At 42.6% G+C, this 20,518-nt stretch overlaps 1 protein-coding gene and 1 long non-coding RNA gene across 11 annotated transcripts; one reads left to right on the top strand and one right to left on the bottom strand.

The window, feature by feature from the left end:
• Positions 1-4,136: 4,136 nt before the first annotated feature.
• LRRC36 (leucine rich repeat containing 36) lies at positions 4,137-17,176 on the top strand. Of its 9 annotated transcripts, XM_080552654.1 has the most exons (11): positions 4,142-4,800; positions 6,093-6,264; positions 7,516-7,589; positions 8,668-8,864; positions 8,952-9,126; positions 9,602-9,816; positions 11,281-11,443; positions 11,689-11,855; positions 13,964-14,075; positions 15,108-15,222; positions 15,852-17,173. In XM_080552654.1, exons 3-11 carry the CDS (start codon positions 7,526-7,528, stop codon positions 16,051-16,053), a joined length of 1,410 nt encoding a protein of 469 aa, XP_080408780.1. In that variant the 5' UTR covers positions 4,142-4,800; positions 6,093-6,264; positions 7,516-7,525; the 3' UTR covers positions 16,054-17,173. The 9 variants fall into 9 exon arrangements, with proteins under 9 accessions (XP_080408783.1, XP_080408782.1, XP_080408780.1 ...); XM_080552651.1 differs by having other exon boundaries at positions 4,142-4,796; positions 6,113-6,264; positions 8,668-9,126; XM_080552650.1 differs by having other exon boundaries at positions 4,142-4,796; positions 8,668-9,126.
• On the bottom strand, positions 8,736-19,983 carry LOC308176642. 2 transcript variants are annotated; one of them, XR_013938452.1, is made up of 6 exons: positions 19,224-19,983; positions 17,371-17,506; positions 17,198-17,291; positions 15,181-16,047; positions 9,151-9,338; positions 8,736-8,832 (listed from the first exon to the last, which is right to left on the bottom strand). It is a non-coding gene; the product is annotated as an uncharacterized lncRNA (long non-coding RNA). The 2 variants fall into 2 exon arrangements; XR_013938451.1 differs by having other exon boundaries at positions 17,371-19,983.
• Positions 19,984-20,518: the final 535 nt, after the last annotated feature.

Genomic DNA, 20,518 nt, shown 5'->3' with positions numbered 1-20,518 from the left:
TTTTTATTTTACTTTTTTTGCTAGCAAAAAGATACAAGAGTGAGTGAAGATTTAGAGTCACTATGTAAGTTTTGTCTTTCTTAATTACCAGTTGTCAACAGTAGCTCTGGTCCTTGATGCCATTAACGCATTTCAGCTCAGAAAGCCATTGGATTAGTAAAGACAAATAAGTAGGACTGTAAGTAGGTAAATTTTAGATATGTGTACTCTGGAAGCCACTTGGTAGATGCTTTGCTTGTTAGTTGTTAAACAGAGCAGTAAGACTAAACCAAAAAAAAAAAGATGAAAAGATTCTGATTTTTAAAGAAGTATTATTGAAGACAGAAATAGTTTAATTTAAATGATTTAGACATATCATAATAATAATTTTAAAAAGAATAGTTACCTATGAAACGGAACTCACTGCATTCACATTCAATCAGGACTGCATTCTCAAGCAGCCACAGCAAATTGTCATCATTAACTAGCACAGGATATTTTCTCACTAAATCTAGTGGCAAAAAACAGTAATTCACTTCTTCTTCTGTATCAAGTAAAGGTGTATCCACTAGCCCTAGGGGAGCACTTTCATGTAAACCTAGGCAAAGAAAGTTGGAGAAAAATCAATAAATAAAGAAAAATGGAATTCAAATGACCTGACTCTAGTACAGCAAAGCCAGTAAAAGTGCATTAACTTAGTGCAACACTTAACATTCCCCAAAAGACAGTCTTATAGCTACGCGCTAGCCCAGCACAAATCAATAAAATATTTGTGTGGTGTTTCCTATTTATTTAAATAGTGATGGATAAAGAGGAAAAGATGACAAGAAAACCTTTTCAAAACTCTAAAATGTTCCTGCCTTGCAACAAACTAACAACAGTCTATGGACAATCCTAAGGATGCAAAAGAATTCTCAAGCCCCTAATATGAAGTTTCCTACACAAAGAGTGAGAAACAGCCGTTGAAGATGAAAACACCCCATCAAGAGTGATATGATCAAGATGTGATCAAACATTTGGAAAATGATGTGCAAAAATAGAGCAAGAAATTAAAATCCTTCTAGTGTTTCTGTAAACAAAAATTCTGAACTGGTCCAAATGCAAGCACACAGCTACAACTAGAGATAACCCAGCCAAGGCACCTGAGTGATAAAAGCACCCACTGCACTTGACAAAACCCTGGAAAAGAGTCTGGGACACTTACCTGTGAATGCTCTTCTTTTGGGAGGAATCTCTGAGGGCTTGCTGGTACTTTTTCGCGTTCTCCAGTAACTCGGAGATGTTCTTTGAGCTACTGGTATATCTGCAGGTCGGACACATAAATTATGTTTCTCCTCCTTCAAATTATCTAAAATCTGTTAAAATACATAAAATTTTCTGTTTAGTACTTCAACTCAAATAATCAACCAAAAAAAAAAAAAAGTAGGCATGGGAAAGAACTTAATCCATGCTGCTATGCCATAGTTCACATCTACTACAATGTGTCATGGAATATGGTACATGGACAAGAATAAGCAAACTTTAGATTCCTGATTTTTAGATACCTAAAGGTACCTGGAATGAATGTGCGAGGAATATTGCATGTGTAATATAAATAATTTAGATATTCAAAAAGAAGCCAATTATTTTTGCAGCATTTGAGTTCTGATGGTATTTCTTTGTATTCTGGCTCTGCAATTCAAGACAGAACATTAGCATTGTGTAAAGGTACGCAACAGAAAAAGCCAAAAACACAACAGTAAGCTCTTTTTAAATAACATCTTTACCATAAGCTGAAGGAATTCAAGGATTAGAAGAGGGAATTGATGTTTGGCTCAATTATAGTAATTATTAACAGTCTATTACTGTTGCAGGGTATTAAATACGACGTAAATTTAGAGCTACAGTTATGACTACTAAAGTACAGATGTAATATACCTTCAAGAAATTAATAAGGTTGCACTGACAATCACTTAAAAGCCAGAAACTTCAAGAATTCTAGTTCAGTGAAGCGTGTTCCTGGCCATACCACAGTAGCTCCATGTTAAATATGTGATTGTGTACTGTTTGTTAACACAATAGACTACTGAGGTTTGGTGGTCTTCCTCTCCCAAACTATTTGGAGATGTTACATCTTTAAATACGGTCCTAAAAAAAATAAAATAAAAAATCCAAAAACGTTAATGTTAAGCCCAAAATGCTAACTTCTTGGGCTAAAAATGTTAAGCATTATAGTATTTTTGAGAGAACTTGATAAATAGTACTAAAAAAAAAAAGGAAAAAAAGAAAAGAAATTCAGAGTTTAAACTTAGAGGAAATGCAAATACTAACGCATGAAAATACACAGTTCATCCATGCAGGAAGTATGGACCTAGCCTTCATTGATACAATGCAAAATCACACTTTAATCTCAATACATAATTCTTGTAGCTAAGCAGTAAATTAAATATTAAAGATCTCCATTTAATATGTCTATTTATGCAACTACAGAACAGGAGGAGAGGAAGAAGTATCATTTCCCTGTTTGAACAATGAATTCAGTGATGTCCTACTGGGATGAATTTCTTTTCTGGCAAACTGAACCTTTTCAGGGAACAACAGAATGGGTGGTAATCTCACCTTTTTTCAGATTAGAGGGTTCATATTCAACAAGACTGGTCAGTATAATTGTTATAAAATGCTGAGTATAACTGTCGGTGGATAAAAGCCTCTGCTTGCTTTAATTTTAGCAAATAAACAAGTAATAACAGTTGAATGAGCTCTGACAGAAAGGTCAAGCATTAAATGTGGAACATTTTCCGTACTCACTGTCCATGACAGACAAATTGAATGCCAAAACTACTTGCTTGGATAACTACTGCAAACATTAATAAAATCATACATGTAAAATCCTTGACATCCTTCTACAGTGAGTATTGTCAAAGAATAATAAATATATATATATAGAGAGAGAGAGAGAAAGAAGAACTACATAGAATTCCCCACTTTACCTGTACTAGAGGTGTCAGCTGAAAAATTAATGCTTGCTCATATAATAAATTAAATTCAGCACAGCTGAAAAAAGATAATTTTGAAGTCTGCATGTAATGGTGAAGGTGCCTAAATATAAAACCATCATGGTCAATAAATAATCTTAGACTTTCAGACTGGTCTTGTACAGCAGCTGCTTTCCATAACGGAGATTCAGGAAATTGAGCGACTTTACTTTTGGGAATTGAGAAATGCCAGCCACCAACATTAAAATTAATTGACTCTTCTTCTGCAGATTCAATAATACTCTCTGGTTCCTTCAAAAGAAAAGGAAAACATATCAAGAGGCAAGAATGAACCTGTGAATTCTGAAAGAAAAAAAAAAAAAGGCCATTTTATTTTAAAACTCCATTGGACTTTGCATTATATTTCCCTTCTGTGGAAGCATCCACACCATATGTTTTGAAGCAGCTCATCAAAAAATTAAGTATTGGGCAAATGCCCAAGGGCATTACATTCTTATTCATTTGTGCATGCATATTCCTTAGTTAATACGGATCGAGGGTTGTGAAAAGTTAACAAATAGCATGCTTTTATATCATATAATTCTTACAGTTAAACCTTAGAACAACCTGGTCTACAACTGAAATACGACACACGTCTTCTTTAAATTTACAAATAAAATGAACTACATTTCAGGCAGAAAATTTCTTGATTGCTACAATTTGTATTAGGGCTTGAACCAACTCCAGCTAAGTAAGCTACAGTAATTTTGTTATGACAAGACAGTAATAAAACACAAATAAATGCTTGTATACCCTCCCACACTACTCCAAGCAGCAGGAAGGAAACACAGTTATTGGTATGCGGCCAATTGTTTCTTGTTGTTGTATCACACTGAGATGTGGATTAGTCTGTGGCTTACTAAAACAGAAAAGCCAATTCAAGCCTGAAAACAAAAGCAGCCTGCGCTCCTTAGCCACAGTGGCTAGTCTGAAAAGCCAAGGAGACAGTGTTTGTGTTGACAATGAAGGATGCGATTCTTGCAGCAGGAACAAGTGGGGGAAGATATGTGGTATTTTTAGGCTGTTTCTCATTCAAGTGGCTACAGACAGGGAGTCAAAAGGAAATCTGGAAAAGGATGGAAAAAAATAACTGTTAATGAACGTAAGAACCGGAGCTTCGCGAGAGAGCTGCAAATCAAAACTGAGGTGAAGAAGGTGCTGCTGGTGGTCACCGTGGCAATGCTGGGGAACCACAGCTACGCTGGCCTCAAAGTGCTCTTAGCCTCGGCTTTTCCACAGGTGTTCTCATCAGCGTCGTAACACTGATGCCACCTGGCAAGTTCAACACAAATATTTGCAGAGAAAACATGAAAAATCTGGTCAAGCGAGCAAGATGGAACCTAATTTTTAAAACTGACCAAAATCTGGGCATTTCTAAGGCTCATTCCCAGCATTTAGGGGCAGCAGAAGACAGCATGCACGCAGCTGCTCCCAGCTCCCTCGTGAGGGCTCTGATGGCCACCGGGACCTCAGGCCGATCGAGCTCACTAAACCAGCAAGAAGTGACCCATTTGGGGGTGCTGCTATAGGACTTTTTTTCCCCACCCCATCTTTCACCAGCACACCGCCTCCCCGCTGCCAGCCCCCCTCAGGCCGCTTCCTCCAGCCAGCCTCCGATGCCCGCGGGCCGAGGACCGAGCCCCCGGCCCCCCACAGGCAGCCCCGGGGCCGGCTGAGGGGAGCGGGGCCTCCCCCGGCCCTGCCCCTACCATGGCGGCCGCGCCTCAGGCGGCGGTGCCGGGCAACGGCCGGGAGGGCAACGGGCGAGGCCTGCGTCGGGAGCCACCGTGCCCCGGGCTCGAGGCAGGTACCGGCCGGGCGCTGAGGGGGAGCCGGGGGCGCCGAGGGGCTGGGGGTCGGGGCGTGAGGGGCCTGGAGCCCGGCGATACCCCCTTGTGCCTTGGTGCGGCAAAGATGGGGCCGGGAATGCTGGCAGTGGGGGCGTGTAGGGCTGCAGGGGTGCCCCGTCTGTGGGACACCAGCTCTCGGTGCTCCTCAGCAAAAAGGGAGCCGTAATCCTGTTGCTGCTACCGCTGCTAACCACAAGATACGCGCAGGCAAAGAACTCTAAAGTACTCCTTGTACTATAAAGCACGATAAAAAGACCACCCTAAATATAAAGGGACCCCAGAGGGATTCTTGTTTTACCCTTGGCGGTCTCTGATCAAACACGCTCAGTTGCGGCTGCGAAGATGGGTTAAAAGGTGAAGAGCCAGAACAGGTTGCTGCTGCTGCTCCCAGGGGCTGCCTCGGTTCAGCAGGTTCACAAAATAGTTTTGTGTTATTTGACCCAAAAAATGAGACAGCTGATTACAAAAGACACGAGGACAAGTCTGTAAAATAAAAGGCTGTTATCTATACAGAGGTGCACCTCAGTTTCTTTTCCATTTCCTCGATTATTGTGGAAAATAGTGATTCTAACATCACTTCGTGGTGGTGGTGTTTTTCCCCAGTGGCATTACACATTCCAAATTGAGAAGTGATTCAGGAACAAGGACCCTCGGTTTTATTTAAGCCAGTGAAAGCCTATCTCCTTAGACACTGTTAGTGTTTCTACACCTGGTGATCACATCCCATTTAAATTCACTAGTGTAGTTACAAACTGCATGCTAATCTTCCAATATTAAGACGTGTGTGCTCTGGAGAGGCTTTGTTTTAAAATCAGTTGTCATGAGCAACTTCAGGGTGTATTTTACCAGCATTTGATGTTTTTCTGACCTCTGTGACCGCCACCGGACAAGGGAGCTCAGCTGTGAGGTTCCCTGTAAGAGCCTCCTGCACCCCATTGGAAGAGGCACGGTGGTGATTTATCTTAAAAACAGATTATCACAACGGTAATTTGATAGATTTTGTTAATCACATTCTGTTCATGTCATTTCTCTTAGATAAAATAGAAAGAAGGTGAGAAGTAAGGGTGAGGAATAAAAATAAATCAAATTAGAATACAACATCTCATTACCTGACTAATCATCATTAACCCACAATATTTTTAGTTTTCACAAAAAAACGGGGGGGGGAAGAATTTTAAGAAGGGCTTTAGATAAAGACCCCACTCTAAGCTACCAGGAAGAACTCAGAGTAGCTCACCTTACTTTTCAGCTGAATGAATCATGTTCTAGAAATCCAGATGAAAGACAACAAAGTGAATTCAGAGACTGGTGAGACAAAGAAACCCACATCTTCCACTGCAGCATCCATCTTCTCACCTGGTCTGGGCGTATGCTGGGAAAATGAGCTGATCTCACGGGTTACACCTGTGTGCACAAAGCTGGTAAGTTATTAGAAATGCAATTTAAACAGCTGCTGCTTCACAAATGTGAAAAGTAACTGAAAAACAGATAGGTTGGAAATGTTCATATCACCATCATTTTAACAGTTCATACCAATTCAGCAAGCAAACAAAAAAAATCAATCTGTGACTTTTTTCAAGGCTTTTAATGTAATTGTATTCACTAATGCTAAACAATGGCAGATAACATTAAAAAATCATTTTGGATTATTAATAACTATTGATAAATTAATAAACAGAAGTTAATAAATAATTAAATGCTAATATATAAGTAAATGTATGAAACAATAACCCTGTTCTGGGACTGTGCCACACCTCAGCAGTAGGAATATATCTGTCTCATATGTTTTTAGGTTCACTTGTTACCAGGTCTGTGTATTATTACTGGAAGTCTCAGCTGTCATGAAGACAACTTTTTAAATATCTTTCCAGGTAGCAATTTAGCCTGTGGAAGCTGCTACTGAGGCAGATTTTGTGTATCAGGTTTTTGATTTCAGGGTTGCCAGTTTCTCTGTTGTCCTCTCCTGGTAGGCTTGCCTGCAGAAAAGTGACAACTATAATGAAACACTGTTGGATGCTTTTAGAAGACAGATGTTCCAGGGAGGGTGAAGGAAGGGCTGCCAGACTATATTTTAGCATAAGGTGGAAAAGAGGAAAGTTTTTTTCTGAAAAATAGAACACAAGGATAATTAATTATACAATCTATAAACCAATATTTTATAAATATTTTATTATAACTTTATATGATGTTTGATTATATATAATTGTATTAATAATTATTTAATATATCCACTTTTATTTATTGCTTGTACTCGTTCTTGACACCCACTGATTTCATGAAAAATTGGGAGTCACAGTGGGGTCAAAATTTCTCCATTAGCTTAACTGTGAACAAGGTAGGATCAAGTCAGCCAAACCTAGTTCTGTTTACTGCTGAGGGACCAGCCACTCTTTTATGTTCAAAACAACCGTTATTCAGTTCAGAAGGTAGAGTGACAAAGAGAAGTTTGGTTTTGTGTAGCAGTTGCTTTGAAGTTTAACATTTGTCTTAATTTTGGGGGTTGTACATCCAAGCATGATGTGTCTTCATCTGTTTCCTCATGCGCCATGGTACAATGTGGAAGTAAAGAGTCTAATTGTGTTATCCACCAGCTTCTGCTGCTCTGACTCATGTTTTATACCTGACTCCACTTAAAATTCCATTAAATCAACTATTTTATGTTGCTGCTCTAGGGAGAATATAATGAAGAGCCACGCAGTAAGCAGAAGGATGTCTTCAGTATCTAATGATGTCGGCACAAAAACTGGTACTTTTTGTTGTATAATCAATACAGCAAGATTTTGACACTGAGAATATTTTAGTCAAGGCTGGATTTTTTGTGTATGGTTAATTCAGGGTAGTCCTGTGCCCTGGGTTATACAGGAGGCTGGATGGTCAATATTGTTCTCTCCAGTTTGATCCATTCACACTTTAAAAGCTTTGCTATCAGACAGATTCTGTGTTTAAACAGTGCCTATGCTATGAGCTTTACCGATATTTAGCTAAATATTTCACACTGTAAATCTTTAGAGAATGCATCTGTGCTCACTTGGGGTTTGATCCCAAACTAGACTGGTGGGATTTCTCATTCTTCTTGTATTCCGAAGAATAGTCACTTGGAAAATACAAACAAAAAGGAGATAAACCATCGAAGGAACCTAAAGCTTAGGGAAGTCTTGAATCCTGGTGGGTAACTGTGCTGTCTGGGGTTGCTCTCGCAGCTAGTAGAAAGGAAGCTCATGGAGATTTGGAAAGGACAAAGGTCCGCCTGCCTGTCCCATGCTGGGGAGATTTTACTGCTAGGGAAAGGACCTATCTTTGTTACCATGTGTTATCTCCATGGTCAGACCAACTCTTTTTTTTTTTTTTTTTTAATCTCTCCTGAAAAAACATTCTCACTGCTTCTAGTGATTTCTCTTCTAATGCATATCAAGCCACAAGGAGCTAACTTAATATGTTTTACCAATTTCTGCACTGAATCCTGACTCAGATTGAATTTTCCAAGTGAATTTCTGCCTAATGGTGGCAAATCGAGTGTGCCCTTTCTGCATATGACGTATTGACATACTGAAATGACTTTTCTACACTGATTCCAGCAATCCTAAAACCCTAAAATGTGTGTGGTTTTGGCAGTCTATTGAGTGTTCATTTTGTTGTACTGAATCTTAGCAGCAGGATACAGCAGCAGCAGAAGTCGTACTGCGGATACAGGTGTTATTAAGAGGTCTAGTTTCTTTCTCTTATCTAGGGTTGGAAGGAAAACACAAGTCAAAATATGCTTTATGTGACTGTGTTGCAGTTTTTAGTTTTATTCTTCACACTGTAATGTTTTTACTTCTTTCCAGACCCATCATCATGCTCACAACTGCGTTCATCCCTGTGCTCCTCAGGGAAAATGAGAGCAGGAGGTCCGCATGTGGTCTTCTCAGATAGTAAAACTTTCAGCTCCTCCCCAGAGACGGACACAATTCAGAAGTCTAGCATCTGTGAACTTAGCCAGGATATATATTCTACAAAGAGATTGAATTTGAGTGACACAAATATAAATAACACAAATAAGTCATCCAGAGATGCCAGGCTAAGCAATTTTGATGATTTTTACCACGTCTCTGTGACCTCTTCTCCTCAGCACGGGCACCTTGTCCAGAAACCTCAGAGTGGCAAGAAAATCAAGGGCCACAGGGATTATGGTGGGAGGCTTCCTACAGAAATGAATACGTCTTCGCAGACTGCCAGCAGCAGTACACTCACACAGCTCACTGAGACAGAAATTAAACACAGAAATCCTTTAAACATCAAGTCAGGTAAAAAAAAATAAAAAATAGTACCTGTGAGAGGCTTCTTCTTTCTTAATCTCAGACTATTATGAAGTTGTTTTCATGTATTTCATTTCCAAAATCTGTGGTCAATAGATGAATTTTAGTAATCTTCTAAGTGAAATGCACACTTCTATCCAGTTTATTGACACACTGTTAAAAACCCAGATCCTTGATGGCATTTGGATGACTAGTTTATGCTGAAATCAATAAGACATTGGTGTTTAAAAGGTATAATCCCCTATATACTTTTGAAAATGTGTGTCTTGATGTCCTTTGTGAAGACATGGTCCTTTATAGTCAAACTGCTGCTGTGTCAGTCACTTCATAGAGGAGACAAGGATAAAACATTAGACAAAGTGTATCTGCTTTGCTCTTCTCTTTCCCACAGGTCTGAATACCTGCATGCCTCTAATCCATAGCTCTGCTCTACTACCCAGTCGTTTTTCTACTTTATCTGCAGGCTTCAGAGATGCAACTTCATTATCAGCTGAAGTGTTACTGGAGAACTTGAAGTCCATAATGATGAAACCAGCCATGGTATCTTCAGTACCTCAGAAGGTCAGAGAACCTGCAGCTCGCAGGTCTTCCAGCCCAGCTAGAGCGGAATATAAGCAAAGTGAGACCCTGCATTCCCCAGTGTCTCCTAATCTTTGCTTCAAAGACTCTCACAAGGAGGCAAGTATTGTATTACTTGTCATTGTTGTTCTTCACAAATACATACGTGTAAATTGAGATGCTAATGGAAATCTCCTAGTATAAAAATGTTCTGTACAGATAATACGAAATAGCTTCTGCATCTTCAAAAGCCAGTAGCACAAAACCATCTAAAACCATCCACTGCTGCACTAGCAGTCTAAAAACAGTTGAACTTTGTAGAGCCAGTGTTGGCAGTACTGTGATAATTTTTCAGCAAGCAGTCTGTACAGTTGTCCTGAGCACCTCTAACTGACCTTAGGATGTCACCAAAGAGCACTCTCAATCTGCAGTGATTTACAGCCACTGTGGTGAGATGTGCATCTTATTTTTCTGTGTGCATGTGAAGTAGAGAAGCCACAATGAACAAAGTAGTTCCCTAGTGTCTCTGCTGCCTTCACTGTTCATCCTCCCCCCAGCTGCTTCAGGCTGACATAAGTTAGGAGCCTCTAGGCTGCTACAGCAGCACATAGTGGGGGGCCTGCGCAAGCATCAACGATCGAACATTAACCACTGAAGAACAGAGAGAATTATAACGAGAACCGTTTTTTCACAGTGAAGTAAGAATGAGACGGTAGGTTTTCTGTCTCTCGTTATCCCAAGTTAAGGGGAGATGTCTTCATTTATACAGGTCATTTCCTGTGTTCAGTACAGGAATAACAGGCAGGAGTATAGGACAAGCATCAAATGGGCCTGATGAGGTGGTCTCTTCAATATCAAACTGTTTATGCTTCAGAGCAATACAGGTAGACATTTTACATAACCATTTGCCCCATCCCTTTATACAAGCCTCTGAGCACCTGTCCTTTAGCTCTTGGCTTGTATGGACTCTCTTTTGTGTCCTGTTCGTCCCATTCACATGCAAAGCCCTGGGACAAATCCTGTGTTGCATCATCACTAACTTTGCATTTACCATTCAGTTGGCTGCAGAAACAATTTTATCCATTTGTCCATGTATGTCTTCAGTTTGTTTTCAATGCCATAGGATGTTGAAAAGAAATGTAAAAGTGTGATAATGAACTATATAAATGTCACTGCCATTAATTATAATAACAGGCACCCACTTTGCTACTGGAACTGAAGGCACATGCAGCGGGAGAGGCTGTCTATCTCTGACAGAGCCTAGGGACAACAGTGATTCTGAAAAAGGGGTTTCAGGACAGAGAACATGAATTTTCAGCGTGATGTTACTGCACAGGGAGTGAAAAAAAGTACGCTTTCAGTACACTACTGAAAAACTGTACAAAATGCAGGTTCACTGGAGATCATTTGTGTATGCTTTCACATAAACTCAGCTTCATCCTGTGCCTCTAATTTGTTTGTGCCCAGTTGGAAAAGTGCATGCATAAACACCTGTTAAGTGTGTCCAGCTAAGGCGGGAGGTGCTAGCAGATGTACTGCAGACATTAGCTGAGAAAGTAAATAGCTTTGCCTTTTTCTCATTAGTCTTCCAGTGAGCTAAGTAATGATACTGCTGTCACAGAAGGTCAGAGTGCCACTGGAAGTGAAAAAGAGTCCAAGGTTACAGGTGTCCTCCAGCAGCTCCTGAAGCTGGTGGATTGTCACTGGAATGGGCCTGGATCTCTCCTGGTTAACAAGGATTTTCTTGGTAAGCTTTTCATATAGATGCAAACACTTCATCTTAAACATTTTTTTGCTTTCTCTCAATCTGTGTTTAAAGTCAGGAATGTATTTCACCATACCTCTTTAAGTTTTTTTTTTTTTTTTTTTTTTTGTTATTGACTGCAAGTCTGATATTCTGGGACCTTGTTCTACTCTTTCCTTAGCAGAATGTTATGTATGAAAACACCATAGTTTTTAGATTTTTGCTGAAATCTTTTTGTATCTCTGTAGTTCCTGCCCAAAACTTGCTTTTCCATCTTGTGGCTTGTACTGCTCCACAGCAGGATGCTCATCTGACAGCTGGACACTCCTCTTCAATCTTAGCTGGAAACAATCCTAAAGTCCAAAGGACTCAGCTTAAATATACTGAACAATTCGATAGAATGGATTCTGCTGCGGTAGGTGGTTTTAGTTCTCTTTCTTTGTCAGTGTACTAATGGAAATTCAGTAACAAAATGACCTTATCACGAACTTTTTAACGAGGATAACTTCCTTGTAATAATGAAATTGTGAAAGGATTAATCACCTGATTTAATTACATTGAGAAAAGACATCTTCCAGTAGGATTTCCAGTCATGCATTCTGAATGCTCTTTATATTTGGGATCAACAGGCTGATTCTTCTGGGAAGTATCAAATTTGTGGCACCTTGAAATAAGAGCACTTCCTTAACGCCTGCCTTGAGCCAGGGCAGCAGAGGTTCCCCACAAGGTCTCTGGTCTCCCTGACCTTTTTCGTAGTAGAAGTTTGTTGAGACTCAAATATTTTGGTTGCAAGTATCTCCAGTTCAGTGAACTGATACCTCCTGGCAAGACTTTTGTTTGAAAATCTCTGAGTGGCTCTAGTTAGGGCTTTGGGCTTGCTCTAGTTTTTCTGAGATAGTGGTGAAGTCCTGATACGTTTTCCCCTTGAGGCTGGGGTGAATAAGGGTGGAAGGCACACAGTAGTCCTCTTGTCCTTAGCAAGGCAGGTCAGAAGCCTTTTCTTCTCACAGGTGCTGGGATCAACCAACACCTTCTTGCTCATCCTGTTTGTAATTCTTTCCAGGTCTTGCACCCATTTCTAGCATTATTTATCTAACAGTGTCTGTGCTGGTCGGGCAGCTGCCACGGAGAGGAGCTGTTTGGCTGCATACTGGCTTCTTCTGGTTCCCAGGAAAACAAGCAAACAAACATTCATCATCCTGCCTCCGCAGGCCTGTTTCTACTGATTTTTGTCTCATGTCCAACCCAGAAAAGATGTGAGTCTGTCTACTCCACAGCAAGAATTCTAGCAACAGTTTTAGCTTATCATCCTCCATGCAGGGCCAAGTGCCATAGTTGCTCAAATTACTGCATTTCCCAGATGTTGCACATGTATTTCAGCTGTGGGTTAGTTTTACTCCATATGATCTTATCGCAGCCTGTCACAGACAGGATGAGTCCTGGTCCACTAGGCTGCCTCTAGCAGTGCTCCTGCTCCCTTCCTCAGGTTGGATTTAAGAAACGCGTGGCCGTGAGATGCAACAAAATGAATTAATGTCTTGATCCAGTGGAAGACTGGTCTTTCTTTCTCAGTGGATCTTACTCTAACACACTGAGACAGCAAATGAGATGACGGGGTTCAGTAAGATCCCTATCCTACTGGGAGTTCAAGATCTGCGCGGTCCACCTGGAGAAGAGCCCCGGCTCATCCCGTTGTGATGTTAACCTGTGCTGAGCTCTTCATTGTTCTCAAAGCTCTGTCCCAGTAGGGCAAAAGATGCTAATTTATGAGGGCAGAAAGAGGAGAGCTCAAAGGGTAGGACTTTCTTTCGATTTTTTAATTTACTTTGATGTCTACTGACTAAAAATCTCAGGTAAAAACAGGACAGCCATGTCAAATGACTTTCTCAAGATCACCAGCTAAACCCGTGGCAATAACGTGAGCAGGAGGATGCCAGGTTTTTCCTTCCTTTGCTCCACAGCCTCAAACTTGTACTCCTTGAGACTAAAACGCATAGCACGGGGATAGCATTGCAGATGCTGCAAGGATATGTTTAAATCCAAACCTAAAATCTGTTTCCAATTAGTTCTCAAAAAAAAAAAAAAGAAAAAAAGAAATCCATAGAAACATTTCTGTTTAGATTTGTTTTCTGACATCACCTAAGCTCCCTGCCAAAATGCCTGGATATCTTTTTGTGTTTCAGATGTTACTGTTTGTTTAGGTTATTCTTGTACACCTATGCTTTGAAAGTGGCTTTTTTCTTTAGTGTGTTCCAAACAAATACTTCAAAGCAGCGACATAAGGGTTCGCTTAAATTCATGCTGTGTTACACTCATTGTCATTATCGCTCTTCAGAGGGCTCAGCAGGGTCACTTGAAAGGCTTCTAGGAACTTACCAGGTACTGGCACAACTGCAGAAGAGGGCTTCATTTCTCTTAACACTAACTTGATTCAGCAACCCTTTGTTGTTTTCTTGTATTGTATTGATTTGGTTTTGTCTTTTGTTGTTTTTTATCTTGTCACAACTGGAATACCTGCTGCAGCAGCAAGGAAAAGGGCTGGTGGAAAGCCATGTCTCAGCTTCCACGTTGCACAAGATGGATCACACTGCTGCTTCTGGTTATCACATCCAAAGAAACCAAGCATCCATGTACGGTAGGGCCAAACGACTTAGCTTTAATTTATTGTGAGCAATGTGACTGTTCAAATTACTTTTTTTTTCTGCTTCCAGGTAAGCTCACAATGATTACAAAGAGTAAGGAATGAAACTGGGGTCTTCTTAGCAGCTGTACAAGCTATTCTTTTAGAAGTGGAAGGATTCATTTATAGCCACCTGGGCTATGGTACATCAAGTAAATGGTGGCTGATGTGGCCTTACGAGGCTCGCAAGAACGGTCACAATGCAACCATTCATGCCTTACGCCAGTACCAACTATGCCATGTGTGCCTTTTCTAGGAGCTTTTATACACTGTGCAATAAGAACAAGATTACTGTAATGTAACAAGGAAACACTAACATCATTGGATGGATTCCTTGACTGCTGACAGACCAGCACAAGCTTCCCCACAAACTGAAGATGATTTTCTGATATTTTCAGTCTGCCCTAGCCCTACAGAAAAACTGACAGTGGTCCAAGCCTTAATCTCCATTTGTCCAGCACTTTAGTGGCCAGTATACATGGTGACAGCTGCTGTGTAATCGGAGATAGCCTCACAAGTTTAAGCATCTGTTCTGAGCTGCCCCGTAGCAGCAGCCATACAGTTCTGTGCCCTGGATGCTGCAGGGTCGCTGCAGGATGCGTTTTAGCCAGTCCTTCAGCCCTGAGTTTTAAAGGCTTTGTGTAACAAAGGACCACAACCCTTCACAGGCTGCTGTGGTGAGTTTTGTTTGGTGTAACCCCCAGCCCCTGGATCCCACAATCCCCATTGTCTCTCAGAGCAGCCCTTCCTGTTAGAGGCATGCTCAGTACAGCAGTACATCAAAAAAGTTTTGATCCAAAAATGTGCCTAGAACAGGTTCAATTTAGGGTTTGAACAAAAGAGATAGTAATAATAACTGTGGCTGTTATTAATATTGCTCATAACAACTTATTCTGTTATGCATTAGCATCAGGAATTACTTTTGTTAAAAATGTGTTTACAAGCTTTTGGTGATTTTGCTCAGACTTCTCACTGTGTTTCCTTAAGATGAGTTGCTTTGGAAAAACGACCAGCTGAGTTCCCAGGTGGAATTCCTAAGACTGGAAGTGAAACAACTTACCGGACTCCAGGATATGGTGGCTCTTCTGCAGGAGAGCCAGAGGTAGGGGCTGGCCTCAGGTACGGAACAAGCTGTGTCACAACAGGAGGTGGCACCTGTGTCCCAGCAGAACTCCTCCAGTCCTAGTTCACGTGTGCTTACCGTAGTACCCCTGCACTGGTGGCAAATCCACAAATTCAGGGCTTTGACACATGAGCAAGCTATTCTGAGGTTACAGACTTCTAAGCCAAGATATGAAAGTGCCAGTTCAATGAGTGGAAAATCAGGGATATTCTGTGTGTGCTGAAACTGCTTTTTTTAGAAAAAGTGTCACTGGTCAAAATCGCAGACCAGAGTCTTTGTCTTTTGCAATCATAGTACTCTGCTAGTCGGCTTCCAGCTGTTTTAGCACACGCTACCAATCTCTACGACACGGTTTGAATGGTTGCTGTCGGTTATAAATCATTGTAAGCCAGTTAGGCACGAAATCTTGAAATGAGTCATAGCTGTGGTTGTGATTGTCTTGAAACACAGAGCTTTAAGTACAAATTTCAGCTTTTTGTTTGTGAATTTGAATAAATGGAAATCAGTATACCAGTTTTGGAAAAATGTTCCTAGTCGTAGCAGGTTCCCTCTACTGAATGAATGCATGCTCACCATTTTAATCTTTTTTCTGCCACAATCTTTCCCAGGTCTTTAGTGTCCATAAACAACTTCCTGCTGCAACAGCTGAGTAAAGGAAACAGTCACACTGTTCACAAAACACCTCTTCCTTCTGAGAAATGCACCAGTCATGAGACATCATCCCCACTAGAAAGAACTGCGTCGGCACCATCAGCATACAGCTCTAGTCAGTACTGGAGTTCAGAGCAATTATGCAATTGTCCTCTGTAAAGGGAACAAAACAGACATTAAATATGGATTGTGTTCATTTTTAGATTGTATGAAATCTCTTGCTGCATTTAAAGCTGGTGAATCTAATCCTTGCTTTGGTCAATTTCTCAGCATCTTCCTGCTCCTATCTTCCCCTGTCTTCTTCTGCCACGTTTATTACATTGACAAAAAGTGGGGATGACTCCTGTATAATAAAATTTTATCTGAGCTCGTGCTGTGCTGGGAGGATGGTAATTTAGTTAATTCAATTCACTCTAAAATGGTACTGAATCAATATTCCAGCATAGTGCTGGCAACGTGTAGCTGGCGATGAAGTATTGCTTGTCACATTGATATTCAAACCAGTATCTCAGGGCACTGACTGCAAACACTTGAAGTCCTAGTCCTAGGTTTAGATTTATGCCTCTGAGGAAGTCATTGACCCACCAGGATACAAGCTGTTTTCTGAATCTTGTCTGAACACAATTTACTGTTGGAACACATTGTCTGTCAGTCTCACAGTGAAATGGAAAAGTACCGAGGAAGGCAGGGCAGGTACAACTAGACAAGGAAGCTGTTTTGCCTGGCGTGAGGCCAAGGATCTGCACTGAGCGCAGTGCACTCAGCAGAGGGATGCTCAGTGAGGGTGGAGTGAGCCCTGTCCTGCATTGCCACCACCCGCAGCTCACATGCATGTCCAAGTGCATGCACTTTTTTTTTTTTACTGCATTCCTCTTCAAGTGTATTCCAGTGCAAGCTGCCACACAGAAGAGCAGCATTTCGTGAAACAGCAGCAGCTGTAAGTTCTTTCTTGTGCTCCTCCTACACAGGGACAAAGGGCAAGGTCTTGCTGGGCTTATTGGCAAACACTGCCTCACTCTTCTGGGTCTGAACCTATGTCCTTGAGGATGATCATTCCTCATCAGTATCTCCGGCCAAATCATTCGTCCCAGAGAAAAATGAACTCTCAGAGGAGCCAGACTCCTAGTCCCAGGCACACAACTTGCTGTTAAAAGTGCGAAGCCCTTTTAGCACAGGCATGGCCCCAGGTGATTTTAGATCAGCCTAGAAACTCTCTAGGGAAGTGACCTTGTGGCAGAGAAATAGCTTGTACTGAAGAAATGTAAGGTCCTGTTTTGGTAACGTCCCACCTGGCTAGCATTACCCTTTCCATCGGTGTGGGGCTGTAGTTTAAACCGCACTCTTTTTCTTGCTGCACAGTCTGATGAGGCATTTCCAGGACAATACTGTTTTTGCATCTATAAAAAGTGAATACCAGGCTCAGTAGAAGCAAAATAATTAGCAGACATTTCCCTAAAGTTATCCAGGGTCACTCACAATTAGTAGGGACTTTTATCTCATTTCCAGAAGAAGCCCAGACCCAGAAGCAGACTCCTACAGAAGCTGCTGTACGTGTTCGAGGGGCTGCTTCAGGCACACACAGGGGCAGGTACCACCAGTGGGGTCAGCATAGCTGGAAAAAAAAAAAATCCAAACCATTTTAGACAGTAAATGTGATAGTACAGAGAGGGTGTGTCTGAGTCAAAACCCGAGCTCCTTTCAACCAAGGGAAATAGAAATCTCACAAAACTGAAGACTGAAGAGCGGTAGGAGAGTAAAGCAAAGCTGTGATGAATGCAGAAACTGTTCTGTGCCAGCTGCGCCCTGGTCTGTGGATTGGGCAGCCCAGAACAATTGCCAGCCAACAAGTCACTGGTACAACCACTGCATTCCCAGGCAGGTAAAGTGAGTAGCAGCACGTTTTAGCTGTGCGTGTCAAGCAGCATCTGACGAATGCCTTGTGGTTGCTCTGTGTAGCTGGAGGAAGTCTCGCAGAGCAGCGCCGGGGCCAGCAGGCCGGTGCAGGTTGCAGCCAGGGATGTTGCTGTTGGGCCACAACCACCCTGTGCAGGGGGACCGGAGCAGGACCACCGTCACTTCTGTGCCCGTAGCGACTGACGAGCTCTCAGACTGCTTCCATCAAGCGTTTGCCTCATACCCGAAGCAGCTCTGCAGCGAGGCAAGGCTTCGGAGCTGTGTTCTTGCTGTAACCTCCTGCTACCTCTGCTGTGCAGTTCATCAAAGCAGCACGCAAATTTTCCAGGACAGAGCTCACTCTGGCATTCCCACAGGGCTTCAGTGGTGCCAAGAGGCCTGGAAATTTACGGAGAGGGAGTAGCTTATGTCTTGCTGCCAGACACTGATAATTTCTCTTGGCCTCGGTTTCTGATTTATTTACATGAACTTAATGACGCCCTAGCAAGGAACCCAGGAAGGCTTCAGATCAAACACAGGCTGACTTCATTTAATTTAAATCATAAGCTTCCCATCATTAGCCGCGTTACCCACTGGATCTTTGCTTCCCAAAGGAATCCACTGGATCCCCCAGTGAAGAAGGTCATTCCTATGTATGCTGGGGTGCTGTCAAACCAAAAGCACATGGTCTCTTTATAAATGACAATCAGTTTTGGTGAAATGGCCACAAAGAAAAGCAGGTTCTGTTGCTTCCCTTGGTAGCTCATCCGGTGATTAAAATTAAAATAATCTATAAAAAGTTGTGCCTCATTTCCAGCTAGAGTCTTTCTAACTTTCTAGCTTCTTCTGCTAAATAGAAGACCTATGGATTGTTTCTCCTTCTGTATTAGGCCACCATAAAGCAAGTTTTTAAGGAGTTCTTTGGAGAGGAAGATCTTGTCTTTCCTTGCCTTTCTTGTTGACACGCAGCCCAGCTCCTGATGCCCATTAAAGCAGGAAGATCACTTACACAAGGCATTTATTTTTTTTTTAATCCTGAGTTAAACCTGAGAACATCCATGGGTGGTGCCATATGTACTGGGTATTGCTGGTGGTGCTGGAAAAAAATATTTGGATTGTTGGACATTTCTGCGAAGGGTGCCTGGGTAAACCAAACGCAACCTGCCGATAGGGTTTGCCTTGCAGAGCTGCAGAGAGGAAAGCCACTCCATCCCCACCCTACAGAGGGGCTTTTCCCTCTGGAAACGAAGAGCTGGGGCATGCAGCAGGGCCTCATAGCCCAGGGACCTGCCTGCTGCACGCCAGGAAGAGTCTCGAGTTAATTTGAGCATGAGATAGGAAAGAGCCAAAAATGAGCTTGCATAAAGAGACAGAAGATAAATTAACAAGGAATAAAACCGTTAATTAGCCCTTGGGGTTAGCAGCTACAAAACTACCTGTACTGAAGACCAGGAATTAGAGGACTCCGTATATTCTTCATCATGCCCCTGCTGCCCTGAAGAGAAGACTTTGCCCCCTCTTTTTAATTCTTTGCTCCACCTCCAGCAATTCTTCCTGGGATGCTGCTAATGGCAGCCTGTGGATTCGCTCTTGCTATCCCATATTTTCTCCTCTGGGTTGTCACGAACATGTTTCACAGCTACGTTCATAAATAACCGCTCCAGGCTGCGGTTCAGCTGGGAGGAGGCAGCCGCTGGGTGCTTGTGGCAGCACAGAGGGGTGCAAGGTCTGAGGCGTGGGATGCAGGGACCGGGGCCAAGGGGAAGGAGCAAATGGAAAGGAGAAAAGGGCTTCGGTGCCTGCGGCCTCGATCAATGCAAGCAACGTAAATCCTGGCTGGGACACCTTCCGCCCGCTGGCTCCTCCACTGCAAGGGAATTACGTGCTGGCTCTGGAGCGTCTTTCTTGACCTGGTGTGGAGCCAGCCTCAGAGCAAACGCTTGGCCAGCGCAGATTCATTAACGGGGAAACGGCTGCGAGCCTTTTGCACAGGCTCTGTCACTTTCCATCACAGAAAGCAGGCCTGCACCCAACATTTGGGATCTCTGCTGTCTCAGCACCACACTGACACCCCTTCAGGCTTCACAGGGAGAGCAGCCAGAGCCCCTGTGCCCAGGGGACCCCCTCGCTAACCCAGCTTGCTGCAGGGCACCTGCTGACCCCGTCACCTCTCTGTCCCCCCATCTGCTGCCTCCAGGGGTGGACACTGCCCTTACCTTGCTCAGCTCCAGGAGGTTCCCTACAGCCCAAGGCTTGCTGAAGCCTCTCTAGTCCCACCTGCAGCAGATTGACCTCTATCATCCATTTGGCATCACGCGCACACCTGCTGAGACCCCACCAGCTCATTATAAGGTGTTAAATGGTGTCAGTCCTACAGCTGATCCCTGAGGAACATGAACCACCAGCGTCAGTTGGCCTTCATACTGCTGCTCAGTCTGAGCCTGGTGGCCCAACCAGTTCTCCATCCAACATCCAGTCCCTGTGTCTCCTGGAGGAAACCAAGCCAAAGGCCTTGCCAAAGTCCAGATGAACATCCCCTGGTCTCCCGTTGTCCACCCAGCCGGCTGCTTTGTTGTAGAAAGCAGTGGGGTTGTTCGGGTCCTCCATGTGCCCTGAAATAGCTTCCAGGAGCATTTACTCCACCACCTTCTGAGGGAATAAAGGGTCGTTCTCCAGATCCTCCTCCTTGCCCTTTCTGAAGTTGGATTTGGCATTTGCCTCTTTACAATAA

The sequence above is a fragment of the Anser brachyrhynchus genome, assembly GCF_964034855.1.
Source record: "Anser brachyrhynchus genome assembly, chromosome: 12".
NCBI classification, from domain to species: domain Eukaryota; kingdom Metazoa; phylum Chordata; class Aves; order Anseriformes; family Anatidae; genus Anser; species Anser brachyrhynchus.
The sequence above is the reverse complement of the archived record's forward strand: the minus strand, read 5'-3'. Positions and strand labels throughout refer to the sequence as shown.

Excerpts from the sequence above, each read along its gene's own strand:
- LRRC36 (XM_080552651.1), top strand. The coding sequence starts at position 7,526 with ATGAAGAGCCACGCAGTAAGCAGAAGGATGTCTTCAGTATCTAATGAT. Across the intron at positions 9,127-9,601 it reads TCCTTTAAACATCAAGTCAG|GCTTCAGAGATGCAACTTCA; the intron begins GTAAAAAAAAAT and ends CTTTATCTGCAG. Across the intron at positions 14,076-15,107 it reads AAACCAAGCATCCATGTACG|ATGAGTTGCTTTGGAAAAAC; the intron begins GTAGGGCCAAAC and ends TGTTTCCTTAAG.